The sequence below is a fragment of the Ailuropoda melanoleuca genome, chromosome 8, assembly GCF_002007445.2.
Source record: "Ailuropoda melanoleuca isolate Jingjing chromosome 8, ASM200744v2, whole genome shotgun sequence".
NCBI classification, from domain to species: Eukaryota; Metazoa; Chordata; class Mammalia; order Carnivora; family Ursidae; genus Ailuropoda; species Ailuropoda melanoleuca.
Window position 1 is genome coordinate 85,357,373 of NC_048225.1, and position 22,623 is coordinate 85,379,995.

The 22,623-nt window shown below is 42.9% G+C and overlaps 1 protein-coding gene across 1 annotated transcript in view; it reads right to left on the minus strand.

Moving 5' to 3' along the window:
- The window catches only part of C8H1orf21 (chromosome 8 C1orf21 homolog), a 151,007-nt gene extending 129,319 nt beyond the window's left edge, over positions 1–21,688 (minus strand). Inside the window, exon 1 of the mRNA XM_002920847.4 lies at positions 21,450–21,688. Within this exon, the coding sequence (XP_002920893.1) occupies positions 21,450–21,543 (94 nt within the window). The 5' untranslated portion in view covers positions 21,544–21,688. The remainder of the gene's footprint in view (positions 1–21,449) is intronic.
- Between the last annotated feature and the right edge of the window lie 935 nt (positions 21,689–22,623).

The window sequence follows — 22,623 nt, forward strand, 5'->3', positions numbered from 1 at the left end:
GAAAAGTCCCGGAGTGTTAGGAAGAACGCTCATTCACACACGCACAGGGAAGACAAGGGCTCTCGCGCTTCTCTCCTGTGACAAGTCTGTAGGTCTCTTCTCACAAGAGCTTCATTCACACAGAACAAAAGATCATTTCCAGTTGCTATGAATCGCCAAGTTATCTTTCCCTCAGAGATGAAAGTGGGCTCTGACAGCGACAAAGAGTAGCTCTTTGGGAATAACGTGTCTGGGTGAGGGGAACAGCACGCTCCAGGATAGTTCAATGCTAAGCGGCACAGTAGGGAAGACCACGCCACCTTCCACAACCATCTTGTCTGAACCAGCCTATTCTAGTAACCCCCTCTGCTCAATTGGTTTGTAAAAGACAGTGGCAGTTTTGATCATTTACCTTTTGGGGAGAGGGGATGAGGATCATTCATAAGGGCATCTGAGCGGTTCAATTAAATTCAAATCAGCGAACTTGTGTGACAGTTGCCAGGTAGGCTCTGTAGCGAGAGCCCGAGGGGCAGAGCTGATGGAGAGGTGGTCCTTGGGGACTCTCACCCACCATCTATACATCAGCTATTTAAATGCAGATTAGGATCACAAAACTCCTTAAAGCTGAGTTGCCACCTTGCTTCCTCAAGAGGGATGTATCATAGCAAACAAGACACAACACAACAAAAAACCCCGCCGTATCATGTGATGCATGTTAGAATGGCAATTATCAAAAAGACAAGAAACAGCAAGTGTTGATGGGGACGCAGGAAAAAAGAGAACCCTCATGGTGGGAACGTTAATTGGTGTAGTCACTATGAAAAGCAGTATGGAGGTTCCTGAAAAAATTAAAAATAGAACTCTCATATGATCTAGCACTCCCACGTCTGGGTATATATCTAAAGGAAAGGAAATCAGGATTTTGAAGAGCTATCTGTACCCCCATGCTCACTGCAGTGATATTCACCATAGGCAAGATATGGAAACAACCTATCATCTGTGACGACCGGGATGGATCTTGAGGGCATTATGCTAAGTGAAATAAGTCAGAGAAAGTAAAATACGTATGATATCACTTATATGTGGACTCTAAAAAGGTAAAGTCACAGAAATAGAGTAGAGTGGTGTTGCCAGTAGCTGGGGGATGGGGGAAATGGGGAGATGTAGGTCAAAGGGTACATCTTTCAGTCATAAGATAAGTTCTGGGGATATAATGTACAGGATGGTGACTACAGCTAACACTACTGTATTATATACTTGAAAGTTGCTAAGAGAATAAATCTTAAGTGTTCTCACCACATACACACAAAAAGGTAATTACATGAGGTCATAGATGTTAACTGACCTTATTGTGATAACCACTTCCCAATATATGTGTGTATCAAATCATCACACTGTAAATCTTACATTTATATAATGTTGTAAGTCAATTACACATATAGCGTAATTGAGAAAAATAGTGGGAAAAAAAAAGAACTGTTGTAATTTCTAAGACTTTGGATGATTTAAATCAGACATTTTTAACATAGGGAAGTATGAAAGGCCCACACATTTGTGTACACACCGGCCAAAGGAGAATTTGGGAGAACAGCTCATAGAGAGGCACGAAATAGTTTTCAGCACATCTCCAGTACCATTTCTTGCAGCTACCTTTCTGAGATGTTGCTTGGACTCAAAGGCCCAGGTTAGGTAAAATCTCAGAGTTCAAAGATTTTCAAGTATAATACATGACCTGGACGTGATTCAAAGTTTTTTTTACTTTGGGTTACATCTGAAACAGCACGTATAGTGCAAAGAGGTCTTGTACCCATTCAAGGGGTGAGTATGGCTCCATGGCCTTTTACACTCCCACCATGACAGTTCCCAGAAACAACCTCGATCACCATTTGGGACAGCTGCTCCCCATGGAGTGAGCCACACCACCCACTCTAAGGTGCGGGTGTCAGGTCTCGAAATCCCTCCTGGCCTAGGACTTCGGATCTCCCCTTACCTGCGGACAGCCTAGAGGTCAGTCACTTGTTTTCTCAGGACGCTCTCTGGGTAGATCTGGCCTTGGCTTACCAAACCTACTCTAATTGCCCCTCTCTTACCTGCTCGCTTTTCTACCCTTTCCAGTTGGCCATCCAATCTCCTCTTTAATTTTCGGTCAACTTCTCTTCTCTCCACGATCTGTGGAGGCAAATCAAGCCCCCTCTTCCCCAAGCCCAACTTTCTGCAAAAAGTGGCACTTACACATTTACCACATCTTTGCACGGGAGACTTTTTTCTTCTGTAAGATTCTGCTGAGCACAAAAGAGCATCTTTTGTGGAGTACCTCAAAGAATACGGATGCTGTTACTCGGTGATGGAGGTAGTGGGGGGTGGGCAGGACAACAAGTAAGGGTATTGACGGTATTCTTTCCTTGAAAGGTAACAATGCAAACTGGAAAAGAGATTCACAACGGCAAATTATCAGGGGCTTGGTGTGCCTTCACAGAAATGTTTTATTTGTGTGTACGTGTTCTCACATCTCATAGGATGCCGCTCCTATTCTGGGGAGATGTACAAGATAACTGCATTGGGATGGTGGATATCGGGAGCAAAGAGAACAGGAACAGGGACCACAGCTCGGAGCAGGTCAGGGAAAGAAGAAATTAGAGCTCAGAGTTCCATGAGGGACAAAGAGGGCACGAATAAGAGTTGGTTTTGGGGGTTGGGGGAGAAACGGCAATCAAGGGAAGGGAGGTGAGGGCAGACATGTGTCTCCTCAGGTACCTGTCGCCTTCAACCCACTTGCTAACATGAAAAAACCGAGTCAAGTCTGAAGGTCCCGTCACAATCAGGCTGAGTGAAATAAAACATGGTGGTTTCTACCCGATGTGATGGAATGCTCAAGAGAAGCAGCGCCTCACACCAGGAGGGTCTGGGTTCTGAAGTGACTCTCTCTACCCAGGCCAGGCCCCACACCTACGTACAGCCAAGCACCATAAACTAGAGAATAGAACCAAGTCATATTTTATTCCTTACAACCCTGTCTTGAAAAAGTCTTTACTTGCACAGCACCATGCCGCCAAGCCTCAGAACACAGCCTCAGCTTCAGAACCTGTAAGCCCGGCATCCCGCGAACCACTTAACAGGAGCCTCTACTGGTACCCAATTCCACCCCCCACGCCCCCTCCCTCACTGACAGACCTGCAGGTGAGACGCGCTCTCAGGAAGACCGTATTTAATCATCCCCCAAATGTACCCAGAACCTGCCCACATCACCACCTCCACTGATACCTCCCTAGTCCTGACCACCATCACCTCCAGCCTGACCCAGCCTCTAACCATCACCTGCCTCCCCTCTTGCCTTGTCCAGTCTATTCCCTACACAGCAGCCAGATTAAGCCTTTAGATTAAAGCCCAAGTCAGACTACATCACTCCCTAACTCCCTAAACCCTCTCCTGGCTTCTATTACATTTAGAATAGAATCTGGAGTCTATACCTAAGCTACAGGGCAACATAGAGTGAATTTATCACCCATCACGTTCCTGGCATGGAGACCTCAGGCTTTTCCCTGGAACCCACCAGCAGGCTCCCTCTCAGGGATTTGGCCCTGCTGTTCCTCTGCCTGAACCACTCTGTTCCTGCGTATTCTCGTGGCTTTTGCTCCCTTACTTCAGGTCTCTGCTCAAAAAGATCAACCACTCAGACAAACCTTCTCTGACCTATGCATTTAAAATAGCCAGCCGTTACTCTCTTTCCCTTTATTTTTTCACTGCACGTATCCCCATCTGACTGGGTATTATCCATCCCTCTGCTTAGTGTCTGTGTCACTCCCTAGGATGTGAGCCAAATGAGGGCAGTTACTGTCTCACTACATGTTACATCCCCTTGTAAAAGCCAGCTTATAGCAATGGCTCAATAAATATCTCTGAAATGAATAACTGTGATTTTCAGAGTTCCATCAGAGCTAAAAGCATATTGCTTTTCATTTCCACACTTGGCAATTGAGCAATTGCATTAGCGGAAACAGCCAGGGAACAAAGGAGGAAAGCCATTGTCAAAACTCAAGGTCTAAACCTTTTTTTTTTTTTTAAGAAGATTTATTTATTTATTTGAGAGAGAACAAGCAAGAGAGAGCACAAGTGGGGGCAGGGACAGAGGGAGAGGGAGCTGAAGCAGACGCTTAACCGACTGAGCCACCCAGGCGCCCCAAGGTCTCAACACTTTCAAATAAAGAAATGTTTCTTAAGTGAAAGAAGGCAACCAGAAATAAAAGGTTAATGAAAAATATCGTGTTAAAAGAACACATAATAAATGCCAAAATGTTAGGTGTGACATTAAAAATAAAATCCTATTTCATATTATCATTGGATGATATGTTCTTTGGTCAAGGATCAAAGTCAACAGTGACATTTATACAGTGAAGCATGGGTGTGTAGAGCAAAAAGGGAATTTAAATACAATTCAGCTTGTTGTACATGTGGTTTCCAAAATGGAAATGAAACTTAATCCAAATAGAGCTCTGTACCAGTTTGGCTTTGTTTCACAATTTGAAAACTTCATCAGTTTCATAGATTGCTATTACAGCACTCTGCTTTTTCTGTTTGCCCTTACTCTTCTGACTTCCAGTCTTAATAGCCATGCACATAACTTTTGAACTATATTTTAAATGAAAATGTAAATACCCATTTACACAAGAACTTAAGTATGGACTGTTACTTCTAAGGAAGTGAACTGCGCACATTGTGTCCCACGCAGCCTTCCTCCCTCTCCAATTCCTTTCCCCAGCAATGGCCCTTCTAGTTAAGAAATTCTATGCAACCTTTTTTTTTTTTTTAAAGATTTTATTTATTTATTTGATAGAGACAGCCCAGCGAGAGAGGGAACACAAGCAGGGGGAGTGGGAGAGGAAGAAGCAGGCTCGCAGCGGAGGAGCCTGACGTGGGGCTCGATCCCACAACGATGGGATCACGCCCTGAGCCGAAGGCAGACGCCCAACTGCTGTGCCACCCAGGCGCCCCTCTATGCAACCTTTTAAAAACCATCAAAGAGCGGGGCGCCTGGGTGGCTCAGCGGTTAAGCGTCTGGCTTCAGCTCAGGGCATGATCCCGGCGTTCTGGGATCGAGCCCCACATCAGGCTCCTCTGCTGAGAGCCTGCTTCTTCCTCTCCCACTCCCCCTGCTTGTGTTCCCTCTCTCGCTGGCTGTCTCTCTCTGTCAAATAAATAAAGTCTTTAAAAAAAAAAAAACCCCATCAAAGACCATTTTTCAAATGTGCTGTTAATTATCTTAGTGGAACATTATTTATGTATATATTTAATATTATGGCCATGAAACTTTTATCTTTTTTAAAAATATTTTTTTATTTATTTGTCAGACAGAGAAGAGAGAGAGAGCACAAGGGGGGAGTAGTCAGGCAGAGGGAGAAGCAGGCTCCCCACTGACAAGGGAGCCCAATGCACGACTTGATCCCAGGACCCTGAGATCATGACCTGAGCCAAAGGCAGACGCTCAACCGACTGAGCCACCCAGGTGTCCCAAGACTTTTATCTCTTTGTTATCCTTTAGAATTTGACGTTAAGTTTTGACTTTCTCTTACCCTTTTAAAATCCAGCAGAACCAACAGAATACACCTCTATAAGTTAATAAACAAACTCACCCTCTGAAAGTGACCAGCCTACAGTAGTTTTTGCCAAAGTCAGCAACCTGGGAAATTCAGTGTTCTCTTTTTGCCTACATTTTATTTCAGACTATCTTCTACCAAACATTTCATTATTTCTTTCAAGTAACAGAACCCATGTATGTCACCTACTACTTCTAACCAACTTTAAAACAAAGAGTCAGCAGCAGGAATCTCACACTGGCAGCCGCACGGCAGCAACGCAAGCAAGCATCGCTGGATGAAAGACAAACAGAAAACCAGCCAGCCGCAGTGGGAGCAGGGACCGTTGCCCACACTTCCCGCTTTCTCGCCTTCTAGCTCGCGGGAATGCTTTGAAGCTACAGAAGATATTCATGATTCTTGTTTCTAATTTTTGAGAAGAAAAAAAAATGATATCACAAAGCAATCAACACCCTGATCAACTTGTTGGGACCATAAAGCTGGTAGCTGTGAACACGACCAGCCCCATCGTTTTTCTAAAAAAAAAAAAAAAAAAAAAAAAAAAAAAAAAGCATCAAAAAAATATCATATCATCTTTTCAATGACCCCATGGCTTAAGAGAAACCAAGAGCTCAGATTGTGTGACCACAGTCCGGAGAGCGGGTAAAGTGGAACCTTTGAGCATCAGTGCTCAGCACACACACAGTGATCACCTAAGTTCAACACACCCACTCCCGAGATGGAGAAAGAAGCCCTCAGGTCACCTCATAGCCATTACCCCACAGCAGAATCCAACCGCACCTGAGGTCCCCAGCCACTAAGTCAGCAGCTCCTCTAGAAACTGGGTTTACTAGGCTATAGCCATTGGTTTTGTTTTAACGAAACCTTATGCAGTGCAGCCCACTGTGCTCTATAGGAGTTGTTACTGTGAAGAATTATAGTAGAAAATCTGAGAAGAACTGAGAACTCGCATAGGATGAGGACGGCTCAACTTAAAGCCAGTCATCTGTCAACCCTCACACCAGCCTGCTCATTTCTCCTCTTTTTTTTTTTTTTAACTTGTATGTTATCTACCTATCTATCTATCTATGTACCTATATATTAGAGAGGGAGAGAGAGAGAGCATAAGCAGGGAAGAGGGGCAGCAGGAGGAGGGAAAGAGAGAATCTTAAGCAGGATCCGTGATGACTGTGGATCCTGATGGGGCTCAATCTCACAACCCTAAGATCGTGACTTGAGCCGAAATGAAAAGTCAGATGCTTAACTGACTGAACCACCCAGGTGACCCTCATTTCTCCTCTTATACTTTGAAAGGAAGAGTAAGACAGTGGATAGGTTCCTATTAGAACCCACCTCACAAGGTATTATGAGGACTGAATGAATTAATAAATAACAAAATATTGAAATAATGCCTGCACATAAAAAGTATTTAATAAATACATAACCTTCTTTAAGAAAGTTTTCTAGATTATTCCCTTTCATAAACAGCACATTCATCTTCGTAAAAGTAAGGTTCATCGTAGTGTGTTTTGAAAAAAAAAATCATATTTAATTCTTTTAAAAAACTTTCCTTTAGGAAGAGATGTGGAATATTTGGAAACTATAACAGAAGCACAAAGACTCACTGGTAATCAGTACCAACCAGAGATAATCATTATTCACCTTTCCTGGTAAATACCTAGAGGCTTTCTTTTCTGTCCATGCACATATATATTGAATATATATTCCCACTTGATATATAGAGTCATTCTATATGTATGAGTTTCCTACCCAGCTTTTTCCATTTAACATCAGAGTGTTTAATACAATGAACAAATAGAAATGCCCGAACAAGGAAATGAAGCATTTACTATGGTATACTCTCTTATCTTTATATCCCCAAAGTCCAGAGTTTGGGATTAATTATTTGATGCAATTAAAGTTTTCACTGGGTTCAAGGAACTGCAGAGCCAGATAGAGCCAGACATGCAGGTGAGTTCCAAGCCTCTTAAACAGAGGTGCCCTTGACCTTCCTTTGGCTCAGATGTAGGTTCTCCAGACCCTAGTCCGTAGGAGCCAGCTCAGGAGCAGGGTACAGTAGGAGGGGGTATCTTCCCGCCAGTATTCAGTGGTGGTTTGCCAGCAAGAAAAAAGGAAATTCAGTGTAAAACATGGCCCATAACATTATATCCATGTGCCTTCGTCAGAGCCCTGCAGTTCACTGTCATGGGATGATTCATGGTGGTCAAGTCGGCACTGCGAGCCGTGGGCCAGAGGGCTGCCATCCGCACACGGGGAGCAGGCCAGGGTCGAAAGGCCTCCCGTCTAACAGGGCTCAATAAATCAGTGCTTGATGAATGAGAAAGGACAAGGTAGGTGATGCAAGGCTTTGTTCTTCCATTAGATTAAAAGTCCCTAGAACAGAGCAAAACTATATCTTGTATGTTTTTAAAAAGCCCTTACTATGCCTAACGGAGTGCCTTCCTTGCTTCCTCTTTCAAAGCACACATTTGCGCACTGAAGTTCTGAAGTCAGACGTAGCTGAGTTCCTGACCAGACTCCAAGTTAACCTATTAGCTGTGTACACCTGGGCAAGTTATGTAATTTCTCATGGTCTCCACTGCCTCATCTACAACTGGGTGCGACAGCCCCCAGTGATTGTTATTGTTATTAATATCCATCCATTATTATTCAACGACTTACATGTTGGGCACTCGGTTATGTTAGGCGAGAGTGGTGTGTGATTAAATTATAAGCATTATCTTCAAGGAACTCACAGCCAATGATCATAAAAGACTTAAAAGATTTACTGAATAGTGGCTAGATTTTTTCTCTAAGAAGGAAACGTCTTCATTTTTCCATAATATTTTCCTCTTCTCTCTACCCCAACACAGCCTGTATTTATTTTTTCTATTGTCCACGGTATTTAGGGACCTGTTGCGCCAACAGACACTCAATGTGGCACTTTGTTACGCGTCTTTAAGTCTGTGTTTCTTGCTGATTTATTTCCTGTGCATAAATGGTGTCTTTTCTAAAATAGGGTAAACGCTTTGTGGGCAAGTCACTTGATTCTGCTTCTGTTGTATCCACCAGCCACCAGCTCACAGGTCCTTGTTCATAAACACTGATTCAATCGGAACCATTCTAACCTTGTAACTGGCCAATCAGCAACTGCCGACTGAGGATTATGGCTTTAGGAGTAACTAATAGCATGAAGCAATTTTCCTCACTGTTTGGAACATTGTTATCAGAAACACAATTAAACTATGACACCAAATTATGATCACAAACTACTCACCTAGAAATATTTAACAGCTGAACTCCTAGGAACAATGGATGGGTGAGTGAATGGTAGCTCTCCCCCTGCTCTGCCCCCCAGGGAATGGAAACACCGTGGCTCCCTCCCACTGTGTCCCAATCCTCCCGTCCAAAGATTGCCAAAGACACAGGGCTTGTCTGCAGCTACAAGTTCCTGCATGCTTCTAGGTGAGTAACTGTTACCATGTTTTTGTATTTATTTCACCCAGTGCGAAGAACTGACTTGTGACATATGACACATAGAGAATCTACCCTGAAGACACCAGCAGTGCGTGTGCAATAATAAATAGCAGTCGTGTTCTGATTCCCATGTACGACAAACACACACCATCAGCTTCTGTCTCAGCCAGCTGGACGGCGTTTTAACAATAATACAGTCTTAACACGTATACAAGGCTATATTCTGGGAATAGTGTTTCAGGGTCTGTGGTTAGTAAAACTGAAGTGAGGCTGACCGTTTAGGTAGCTTATGGAGTTAGCACCAATCTTCTAGACTATCTGTTCAGTGTCTTCTAAATTCTCAGCCCACTGTCTGATCTCTGTCATAATTTTGATTCCTGTACTGCTTGCATGAGCTTTTCAGTACTTTGGGGGAAAAATTACTGTAAAATTTCCAAATATTTAAGACACTTGTTCTGATGTGAGATTCTCGAAAGTTATTTCCCTACTGGATTGGTAAAGCTTCCCCGTCTCCTCTTGACATACCGGATGCACTATGCACCCCTGAGCCTTTTCAGTCTCTCAGCCTCTCACTCCTGCCTACCTCTGTTCTTTTGTCTGTTACTCATCTTTTAAGACTCAGCTGAGGGGCAACTGCGTGGCTCAGTTGGTTAAACGTCTGCCTTCAGCTCAGGTCATGATCTTGGGGTCCTGAGATTGAGTCCCGCATTGGGCTCCTTGCTCAGTATGGAGCCTGCTTTTCCCTCTTCCTTTGCCTGCCATTCCCCCTGCTTGTGCTCTCTCTCTCTCTCTCTGTCAAATAAATAAATAAAATCTTAAAAAAAGAAAAAAGACTCAGCTGAGATCGTAATCATCCTCTTTAAGCATCTTCCTCCGCTCCTGGGATAAGAGACCCTTCTGCACAATCATCATACGATACTGACGTTCTATTGAGATGCCCACTTGTTGCATCATGATCAGTTCCTAAAACACAGGGATCAGGCTTCCTTTATCTGCATAGTCTCAACGCTAGCACTGTGCCTACGCCATGTGAGGTAGTGCTTAGTAGACCGAACGAACTCCATGGTCACCTGAGCAAACAAGTCTATTAGTGGAATCCCTGTCGCCCTGGGGCTATTTCCAGTGATAGACCTTTCTCCCATGGGATAGATTTCACATTGCCCTGAAAGCACAACGGCCAGCCTTTGGAAAATGGAAACATAAAATTATATTTATCAAAACAAACGTTGTATTGACTGATAAATGTTGACCATCAAAGATTTAAGTCACATAGAAAAATTCCAAGAAGAAATTAAGAATCACTGGAGACTCCACAAGAGACTTGCCATTGTTAATGTTCTGGTGAATGGCCTTCCCAAACATTTTTTTTAAATACACTTACACAACATTTTACATATATTTTAAACAAGGTTTACAAACAAGATATGCTGTGTAAAACCCTTTACTCTTCTTTATTAACATGTTGTAGACTTTTTTTTAATATCAATCAATATAGAGTAGGGGCGCCTGGGTGGCTCAGACAGGTAAGCATCTCTTGATCTCAGCTCAGCTCTTGATCTCAGGTTGTGAGTTCAAGCCCCACGCTGAGGCTCCACAATGGGCATGAGGCCTACTTAAAAATTAAATAAATAAACAGTACCTTAATCCTTAATGGCTATATCTGATATATGTTTCATCAGTGAGAAAGGCCCTGGAGTATACAGGTTTGTGTGCTCGGCCAATTATCTCCGTATAATAAATTCATAGAAGTGGGATGGCTGGGGTGAAGGGCATGCTCATTTACATTCTATATGTATATATATCTATTACTATTTGGTGCCCCTCTTAGGTTCCCAGTTATAGCGTGAGATAGATGTCCATTCCTGCCCATTTGAGTGATGAAAAGGGTTTTGTTTTGCTTTCTTTGGTAACATTTATTTGATTTCTAAGAAGCTGAGTATATTTCTGCCATGTTTTTGGCCTTTTGTATCTTTCTTTTCAATTGCCTGGTCACAAACCCTGTCTACTTTTCATTTGGAGTGTTAGTTCTTTCCTTATAGATTTAGGAGTCTTTTTATACTAGTCTTACTAACCTTATCTATGTTATGAATATCATTCTCACTCTGTTTGACATTTGTCTTCGAACTTAGTTTATGGTGGTTTGTTTGCTGCTGTGCAGAGCACATAGTCAAATTTATCAACTTTTCTTTATGGCATTGGATTTTGTGGAATTACAAACCTAAGATTATAAAAACACCCATATTTTTTTTACCTGTGTTCTTTATAGTACTTTTACGGTTCCATATTTTACAGTTCAATCTTTAGATTCATCTGAAAAACTCTACTATGGAGCGAGGAGTTAAGGAATTAAATTTTTAATATTAGACTTATAAATAACAAAGTATTTTTAAAAAATAAAATGTGACTTGAAATAGTATCTAATTCGTACATCTCTTTATTTCAGTTAGTTATGGATGTATTTATTCAATTCCAATCACTGAGGGCATCATCTGTGTTTGTTGTCTCCTGGCCTCTAGACAGTGCTTCACAAAGAAATGTCCTTATTTCTATAAACATTCTCACTGTGCATGATAAACCCAGGAGGAGGAAAACACTGCAGTGTACTGCACAAATACACACACACACACATGCACATGTACACACATATACAAAGATTTATGTGTGATAAATGAAAATCTATTTGTTAATTTCTAGAATGGGACTATTTTTTAAACTACACTTTTATAGGAATAAGGCATAATATTATATTCACCACTCAAGTCATATACTTAAGTCTTCTGATTTATTTATTTAAGATTTTATTTATTTATTTGACAGAGAGAGAGATAGAGAGCACACAAGCAGGGGGAATGGCAGGCCGAGGGAGAGGGAGAAGCAGGCTTCCCGTTGAGCAGGGAGCCTGATGCAGGGCTCGATCCCAGGACCCTGAGATCACAACCTGAGCCAAAGACACACTTAACCGACTGAGCCACCCAGATGCCCCTTAAGACTTCTGAATTAAAGACAAACACATGGTCACACACACTCATTTCTTACAGAAGCTGTTCTAGGTCAAAACAGAAAAAGAACAAATTATAGGAACATGAATACTTTAAAATGCAAAATAAAGAGAGAAGTATTAAGTGGATAATTAATAAACTTAAGACTTGGGGAATTACGTATCTGTATTAAACAGGTTATGCTTCCTCAACCCCCCAGCGTAATCAAGGGAAACTAAGGCTGCTAATTTGATGTCAACAAATGGCACTCACACAGTGAGTGTGCGCTCACTTGTGCGCCAAGTCCCATTCTTAGGACTTCATATACTCTAATACATTAAATCTCACAAAAGTCCTCTGAAGCCAGGTAAGTACTAGTTCTCCCCATATTATACAGATGGGGAAACTGAGGCAAAGAGGGCAATTTGCCAAGTTACATGTTGAAATCAATCTGCCAGATTTCAGGCCCGTGCATTCACCATGACTGTGAATTTCAGGTCTCCTGAAAACAGCCCTAAATACAACCATAGAGCCTTCAGATATCCTCAGTTCAAAGCTGAGGCTGAGCTCAAGCAGCCAGTTAGCAATTACTTCCCAAAGACTCCTGAGCGGAGACTGGTTTAGACTTAATAGCAAAGATAGATATCTTATTCCTGAGAGGGGGATCTCCTTTCGTCAAGAGTCTGCATCCTCAGTTCCAGCCACAGTCCTGCTTCTTTAGGTACGTGAACTGGAGTGGCTCCTGGCTTCATTTTCTTCTTTTATCAAACAGGGATAATAAGAGAAACTATAAAATTTGAGTCTAATAGTTGTGCTTTTGATATCATAATTCAGGGGCAAAAGAAACAGTTACATTTCCGGCTCCGGGTGCAGAAGGCAGGTGCTGAGCTGGTCTCTGCAGAGGAGAGCCAGGTCCTAAATGAGGTCTAAGCATCAGACAGGTGCATCCAGGTGAGCGCTGCCAGGTGGGCGGTACCAGGCAGGTGCTTATGGCAAAACACATCCTTTCTGCATATCAGCCAGGATTCCAGGAAGAAGCCATTGTTTTTGAATTTCTGAATTCTGTGATGTCACTCAGGAGAAAATAACTCAGAGGAGAAATGCTATGGGTAAAGAAACCCTCCCACCTTCTCTCGTGTTGCTGAGTCACTTTTTGAGAACTTCCCCCAGCAGAGAACAAGTCTTGCCTACAGCTCCAGTCCTCTGTGCCTTTCACTGGATGGTGCCAGAACCATTTCCACTGCCTTCTCTAGAGCCAAGTTCTTTCTTATTTTCTGCCCGAAAAGGGGCTCCAGGCAGCTCTAGAGAAGACCAGCCCCTGGACAGGCAAGAGAGCAATTGAAGGAAACCCTCTAAGACATAAAACCAGAGGGACACCACCAAAGGTCCTGCCAGCATGTTCCTGGCAATAGTGTCTGTGAACTCAGAGGAAAAAGGTTCATGATACCAATGACAAGGGAAGGAAAATAGTACTTGGATATTTTTTTTTTTTAGATTTATTTATTTATTTGAGAGACAGACAGAGAGAGAGGGACAGAGGTAGAGAGAATCTCCAGCAGACTCCCCGTTGAGCATGGAGCCCGATGCAGGGCTCAGTCTCACGACCCTGAAATCATGACCTGAGCTGAAATCAAGAGTCACATGCTCAAGCCCCGACTGGACCACACAGGTGCCCAGATTTTTCTTTTTTTTAATATGCAAAGTATTATGCTAAGCAAAATAAGTCAATCAGAGAAAGACAATTGTATGATTTCGCTCATATATGGAATTCAAGAAACAATACAGGAAGGGAGAGAAAAGGAAACAAGACAAAAACAGAGAGGGAGACAAACCATAAGAGACTCTTAACCATAGGAAACAAACTGAGGGTTAATGGAGGGGAAGGGGGGGAGGGGGTAACTGGGTGACGGGCATTGGGGAGGACATGTGATGTAATGAGCACTGGGTGTTATAGACAACTGATGAATCACTGAACTCTACTTCCGAAACTAGTAATACACTCTATGTTAACTAATCGAATTTAAATTAAAAATAGAGAGAGAGAGTTTTCTTGACTTTCTGTTACAGGAAATTCTTCCAACTAGAAATTCAGACCGACTCTCTCAGCTACATTAGATTCTGAATCACGGGACATTCTAGCACCGTGTACTTTGAGGTGGGTGAGGGGCAAGAGTGAAGAGGTGGGGCAAATCTACTCATATTTATAACTGATGCTCGCGTGCTAACTATGCACCAGACAATGTCCTAAGTGCTTCCGTGTTAATTCATCCGGTCCTCCACACGACTCCTAGTGGTGGATTCTATTATTATCTCTATTTCATAGATGAAGAAACCCGGGCACTAATGAGTTATGTTACTTGCCAAAGGCAACACAAGCAGCGGGGATGGAAAAACCTGAGCTCGAGAAAGAACTCACAGTCACTGTTACGTGCTCATGATACAGTCTTACCTCTTGTCAAAGCAACAAGCCCCTACAGAATGGCCCAGGAGCCATTTGGGCATCTTCTCGGAGCCAGGCACTGGGCTAATAAGCACTTCTGCTCTGGAAGAGTATGATGAAACTCCCTGGCCGAGGTAGGCTGACTTCTATAATTTCACAAGCTCCGTGTGCACTTCAAGCCATTGAGAGCTTTGTGAGGCTCAGCTCAAGACACGGTGGAGTCTTCAAAGACTAAACCCAGGGCCTGGTTCCTCACTCATCTTGACTTAATTTTTTTTTTCCAGCTTTCATGACCATGACCTGGCTCTGTCACAAACCCATCAAACACTTCTCCTGCCCTTAAGGTGCTTTACCAACTCGATGCAAACAAAACAACAACAACAAAAAAGGTTGGGGGTGGGGGTCCCGGAGAGAATGATTTCTTCTCTGATCTTTGGGAAATAACAACTTCAGAAGTCAACAGAAGCCTCCCTAGGCCAGCAAAAGAAGTTCCATGAGAGGCAGCTAAAGACTACCGCTAATTAGTGCAGAGAGAGCAAGCCAGAGAGCGTGCTCTTCCTCCTCCGCGAAGTGCTTCCCCGTCTCTACCTTTCCAGCTATCCTGTGTACCCCAACACCTGCTCCCCCACCTGTCTCAGCCTAACTAACCCCTTTTCTCTTGGATTCCAGAATAAGTAAACTCCAAAGCTGAACCGGGAAAGAAAAGGGAGCTCTAAACACCAACACTTCCTTGACTTAAACCAGCACCACCCAATAGAAAGATGATGTGAGTTACAGATGTACTTTAAGTATTTCTAGGAGCCACATCAAATGAGCAAAAAGAAACTGATGAAACTAATTTGAATAATGTATTTTATTTAACCCAATATACCCCAAATATTATCACTTCAATACGTAATTAATAAAAAATCATTAATGAGCTATTTTATACTCTTTTTAATATTAAGTCCTTAAAATCCTGTGTGTATTTCATGTTCATAGCATATCTCAATTAGAACTAGGCGTATTTCACAAGCTTCATAGTCAGAGGTGGCCAGAGGCTACTGGACTGGATGGCACAGAGGTAACATTATCCTGTTACTGTCTAACAAACACGAACACAGATTAATTTTAATTAATCTTCACTTCATGCAATCAGAAATTACTGCAGAAAGAAACAGTGAATTATTACTTTGCCTTCAATGGCTCTGACTTTCTGAATGAATGCGATATATTCTCCTACGTAATCTTCCCATAACCTGTCAAGTTGGTCCCTACAGTATTTTAGATGGGTAACAGATCAGATAGTACCATCTCCCTCTCACACACAGACACGTACACACACACATACACACATGCACACAGACAATCCTGTTATATGTTGCCCATTTACACAGCTGAGCATTAGAACTTAACTGACACTACACAGAAATATACAGCCCAGGGGAAACAGAGCAGCCAAAATCTTGCTTTACTGCTTCCCTTTTATATTCAGTCTTATACTGCTATTCCAGAGGAATTTACTGTAATAATCTAAGTACCTCCACTTAAGGGAAAATTTATAAACCTCAGACTCTCTTGGACCTTAGGCCAAACTCAGCCACCTCGTCATATGAAGAGGCTGGCTCAGGCAGGGCCCCGCCCGATCCCCAAACAATCTCTCTGCCTCCAGCTCCCATTGTTCTGGGAACCCTGGTTTCCCTCAAGACCTACGGTCCCTGAGTTAAGGGGGCTAACCAGCTCATAAGAGAGATAAGACATATACACAAAGAATGAGATGAAACATAAAGAAATAAACCAAGTATGTAAGTATGTAAAAAGGTATTCTGGGATGGCAGGAAAAAGATACTTCCTGAAGGTATTAGAAAAGTTTCATGAAAGTTTGGGTGAAGTTTGGAAGAACAGCAGGATTTAAAAAGATGAAGGCAGGAGAAAGGGCCTATGCCCAGCAGAGGTCATGGAGTACCAGAGGGCCTGGGAGACAGGTGTGTCTGAGGTCACAGGGTGAGCGGTCCAGTCTGGCTGAAGAACAGGGAACATGAAGGACAGAGTGTGAAACAAGGCTGCCAAGGTGGCTATGAGCCCTCTGCGAGGCCTTGCCTGGTTCACTGAGGATTTAGGATTTTACTGGCTAAGAACTAGGCGCCGCAGAAAGTTCTGGAACAGGAGAATGAACACAGGCAGAGGAGCACTTAGAAAAACCTGACAGATTCTGACAACAGGGCAAGAAATGGAGAGTTAAAAATGAACAACAAGAACAATAACAAAAACCCAAGAAGAAAACAAACAACCAAGGGGGCTTGTGGAGCTCAGTTCGGAGGACACAGCGCTATTCCAGGTGATGGGCTATAGCACGGCAGGGAAAAAGCTTCTGGGGAGGGCAGCAAGAATCACAGGAGCTGGGAACTGGAAGAGACAAAGGCCTCGGGTTTAAAGCCTTTTCAAGATTAAAGCCTATATTCCTGGAAGAATGGTAGTGACCTTCAGGCAAATAGTAAAGTCAATATAAGAGCCTTCTCCCCTTGGGGTGGGCTGCAGAAGAGATAATGATCTCAGGTTTGACATGTTAATTTCCCTAATAAGTCTTGACTCTGTTCTGTGCACCTACTTTAAGAGTCTAAGTGAATGGCTGTTGAAAGAAATCCAATAAGCACTTGGCTTTCCTTAGAACTTGCTTAACTAGTTCATGATAACTTGAACCTGCTAGTCACTCATTTGATGCAAGCTGGTTTTGGCAATCTGCTCAGCTGTCCTCCAACTGACCTCAGCAGATCTGCTGACCACTCTTCACATCGGCCCTGACCACTGGGAAGGAAAATTCCAATTTGGAGATGGAGATTTCTGTCTGGATTTTACTTCTGAACAGGCCACATGGATGTGAGGCACAACTTTAGACCTGAAACTTTTTATGCTCCCGTATTTAAAGGGAAAGAAAGTCTCTAGGTGAACGTCAGTGATAAAGCTCCTTGTCAATGACCTCCTAAATTCTTGAGGGAAACCAGGATTCCTTAATCCTCTATGGTGGAATATTCTACACATATTCTGTCACACACATTTGGAGTGGTCGGGCTGCTAAATAACCAAAACATCATGGAGTCCAAACTGCTTCATAAAAAGTGGACCATTTGTAAAAGCACACTGTTTATCTAAACGCTCCCCAGCATGTCCTTAGAAACTATGAAATTAAATTCACACCTTTAGGAAAAGGATCGAGTGTGTGTGTGTACACACCCTCAGAGACACATACTTCTGAGCCATCCCCAAATATGCCATCCTTCACAGACTTTGTCAACTCTTCAACAACAAGCAGTAATAACATTTTTTAAACATTTAAAAACGGCTTCTAGAAAGTGAACGAGGTAACTTTATCCAGTAAAAAACAGAGCAAGTGATTTAGAAAGCAGACTCTAACTGTCCAGGTTGGAATACAGTCCAGTCATGGGGTTCTCACTGCCTCTCTCAGTGGTTGAGGGAACTAGTCTCCAAAGATGGGCCCTAACAATTCCTCAGACTCGATAGATGGAGACCTCTAGCTCTCTCGACTCTGGGACGGTCTTGTGACTTGCTTTAATCAACAGAATGAGGCAAAAGTGATGTTCTTGGACTTCTAAGGCTGGGTCTTCATAGGCCTGACAGCTCCTACTTCCTCTCTTAGAAACCAGCCACCTTGTGAAAAGTTTGGCTTTCTAGCTAGAAAGAGAGACTTGAAGCCACCTTGGTTACATGAGCCCTGATGAGCTCCCAGCTAAACGCTGCTACCTGGTTGAGCCCAGGCAAAAACAACAGATGCACCCCAGGTGCCCCCACAGAATTGTGATAAATAATAAATCAGTGCTTGTTTCAAGCCACTAACTGTGGAGTTCTTTGCTATGAAGTAATAAGTTACCGAAACAATAGGTTACAAAGATATCAAGTGGGTAAAAGTGAGCCAGATCTGCCAGTCACCTGTCACCATCTGTGATCATATTGGGATTCTATACACTTGCTCTGCTTGCAAACTAAAATTTAAGTGGAGAAACACAGACAGGACCTTCTCTGATGTTCACACTGCCCTCTGACAATTCTACCCCCAGAGCCCTGTGGGACTTTCAAAAACCATCTCCCTTGACCGGTTCAAGAAGCTCTCCCCTTCCTTGCTCTGCTGTATCTAACACCATGTCACAAACCCACAAATGTTTAAGTTAGAAAGAGTAACAAAATGATGAATCCTGGAGTGAATAAAACTTCAGCATAAGTATTAGGAGGCTGAAAAAAAGCTCAGACTACATGAACCGCATGGATCCACACAGGCAGCAATGACTGGGCAGGCTGGGGGTGGACTGAATTATTAGCCCCAGTTCTTGACCCTTCTCCACATCCACACCCTTGTCACGAATGCACTGAGGTCAGATGTGTTTCTCTGCCTCTCATCTTTGAGCCCGTTCATTTGACTTGAGTTGGCCAGTAAAATGTGGGTACAGGTGAATGCCGGGCCAGCTATAAGCCCAAGGTTAAGAGGCATCTTGGGTATCGCTTGCATTTTTACCCTTCTGCAAAAGAAGAGCATGCCCCCCTCCCCATTCCTGAAGTTCCCTGGTCCCAGGAGGAAGATGAGCGACATGGAGCAGAGCCACTCCAGCTGACTCACCAACTCATGATCAAGAAAGACATGCTTATTGTTGAATACTGCTGAGATCTTAAGGTTGTCCAGTACCGAGGGATAGGTGACTAATAGAAGGCTCCTTTATTAGATGCCAACAATTGCCAAATACACATGGTACTTTAGAATAACAGAAAGACTCCTCACCTATAAAAGCTGAAACTGAGTTACCAACTGGATGGTTAGGTGGTCTCAATGCAAGTGCAATATGCTGAATATCACTGATTTTTGCTCTTACAGTCTATCTTTCTAAAGACTGTAATTTGGTATTCAAAGTTCTCTAGAATTTAACCCTAACGTAGTTTTCTAGCCAGTTCTCTCTCACTTAAATTTTATATTCCATTTCAACTGGATTACTTGTAATTCTCAAGTAAGTCTCACAGTACCTCTAGCCTTTCTTCATCCAGTTCCTTCCTGCACCCTTCATCCAACAAGTTTAGATTCTTCTGGTCCTTTAAGGTCAGGTTCAGATGTCACCTCTAGAAACCCAGTCTGATCCCACCTTTTAAGGCAGTCTATCCATCTCTTTGACTGTTATCACAAAGCATGTCTTTTCCTCTTCTGGTACTTGGCTTATCCTGCCTCACAACATTTCCTCATCCTCTTCGTAAGTCCTAGAAAGGGAGGCTTACATATTATTTACCTCTGCAGCCTCCATGGCATTCAGCAAAAGGTCTTGGCATATCCTGTACAGGCCAGTCAATACTTTTTTGCACTGAAGAATGAGTGACCAATGGGAGGCAGCAGGACGGCAGGCAACAACATCGAGAGAAGCAACATGGACTCTGGAGTCAGAGAGACCTCAGTCTGTGGCTTTGTAGCTGGGCAACTTGGGACCAGTTAGTCTCTCTGTGCTTCAGCTTCCAAATATGTAAAACTGGGATGACACATCTTTCACAGGATTGTTGTGAAAATTCACCATGAAAATGAATGCATAAATGCTTCGACATGTTTGACATATGGTGGCAGCTCCACTAATGGTAGCTTTTGTTACAAAAATGATAATGACACAGAATATCACAGAGAAGTTAGCTTGAACAAATCCTCGATACTAGGTTATATTCTCTCAAAAGTTAAGTGTTTGAGGGTGACAGAATGACTCTAGTTCCAATTAACTGTTTTCCCAGAAACTGGTCTCAGTGATCTGAAGTCAAGTTTTATTTAGATGCTCACATGTTATTCTTCTCCACAGTTCTGAATTTTCTAGGCAGTCACCACCAGAAGCAAATTTGTTCCAGAAAACACATACATTTCCCTAAAATGACACAACACAAAATCCTCCTCCCATATACACTAGTCCACTTTTCACAGAGCATTAGTCTTCCCACAGCACCCAATTCTTCACCAAGGACCAGCACAACCATTACAATGGACCAAAATACTGTAGAATGACCTGACAGTGGCTGAACACAAGAGTGGCATGCATGGGTCCAGTTGTGGATTGTCACCGTTAAAGCAATTCAGCAAAACTGCTATGTCTGCCTTCCCAACTGGAATTTTATACTAACTCTGTGGCGCCAGAGCAATAGCTGATCTTCTAAGGGACAAACTCATCACCAGGAAAACTCAGAAGCCTGTAAGCAGCCAGGCAGGTAACGTTCATGAGTGAATGGGACTTGATGTGCTCTTCAGGGCAGGCTCAGCAGCTCCCTGGAGGCCACAGCTGGCTTGAGGGGGACCACTGCTGCCTAAGCCCACTGACTGTTGCCTCAGGGAAGACAGACCAGGTGTTGCCAGATTTTCTGAAGAAATTTGGGGGTTTTATGTGAAACACCCTGAGTTTTGAATACTGCCTTTCGCTTTATTTCATAATTCTCTGGGAACCAAAGAAAATATATTTAGAAGCTAAATGTGGCCATGGGTTGGCAGGTTATGATATTTGCACTAGATATTCTAAAGTCACTTTAAATCATCACAGAAAGGTTAAAAGATGATTATTAAATTCACTGTATTTGTATTTTTTAATCTGAAAAAATCCAAATGAAAAGCAACATAAAGAGTAACTACTAACCCTAAAAAAACACCTCACTCTCTCATTTACAAATCCTCACTCACTGCGCTTTTGGACAGCTGTGTTTCTGGTCTTACAGCGCTCCTCTACCAGGACCCCCTGTGGCTGCTGTGCTATGTACCCATTTAAGTCCTACTCGTTATTTAAAGCTTCACTTAAATGCTAGCTTCTGTATAAAACCTCCATAATGCTCCTCAAAATCGTCTATGTACAAATTATTATGGCAATTGCTCCACGTAAATGATCTGCAGTGATTTCGAGCCATATCTCACCAGCACTTTACCAGCAGCCCCCCCCCCAAAAAAAACCACTACAAATATTCGCTCCTGAGAAAGTGAACAGCCCGAGTCAAGAGGTCAAGTTCAATGGCACTCACCGCCAAACACGTCTCCGTTCTGGTAGTTCTTCCCTTTCTGGGCGTCCTCTTCACTTTGAACAGCGGCAACATGCTTAGCAGAGGCACAGCCCATAGTCTCATTCGGTCAGCTTCCGCCGGGCTGAACTGCAAAGCATCTCTACAGACACGGGGACATTTTTTTTCTTTAAACACAAAGAAAATCCACCTTCCTGCTGAGTCGGTCAAGATGTGCGCACCTGCGAGAACAGAAAGCTGGATCAGAATGAGTGAAACGAAGCCTGGGTCTCAGTGCCTCGCGCTGTGTGATCAGCAATGCACTAGGATCCCTGCATGACCCCACTACCCTGGGGGAGCTATTGGTGCTGAGGAGGAAAGGCAACATGGCCCAATTTCATCTGATTTTCACTTCGAAAGCAAGAGCAGAAGGCATGCCCCCTGCACAATGCATGGCTGAACTTTTTGAGGAGATAACAAAAACGTACGTATTTGTTTATTCAAATAAATATTTGAGCACTACTCCTTGCTACATACAAAGTACGTGTATGTTTGCTAATGTTCTGGAATCTCAAAAACCTTCAGAGTAAGAAAAGCACATTTATGAGATCTACCCAGCTCAGGACACTGGGAAAAATTCTCCATCTTCCCCCTGCTGCCTTGCAAGCCAGCTCTTCACAGATCCTCCATTTTTTCCAGGACAAAGTGGACTTCCTCCTCAGGCTGAAATATGGGCTAATTTATAAATTTCTAGTGGGTTCTGTAAGGAACTCTGTATTTTATTTTACCTGAGGTGACCGTGTTTTGGAAGATAAGGGAAGGAGATGGGGGCAAGGATTCAAACTTACTTTTGTCCATTTTCTGCTTAGCTAGCTGAATGCGTTAAGGATTGAGAGGATGTGGGAAGATCAAGAGAACAAAACAAGGTGATTGCCCACCTCTTATTAGAGCCTTTGTACCTCTATTGGACCGCTAATAAAGACTGAAAGAATTTATGGATAAACCACAAAGAAGATAGTTCTTTAGTTATCTTAAGTAAATATACCTTCCCCACCCCACCCTGGTCGCTGCCCAAATTCTCAGGGTTTGCTGTTTATTTATTTTATTCTTTCATCATCCTTTTCCAGCCATTTCAATCTTGTAGACAACTTACGCCTATCTCATAGATGTTTCCTTTGGATTATCTACCCATTCCTTC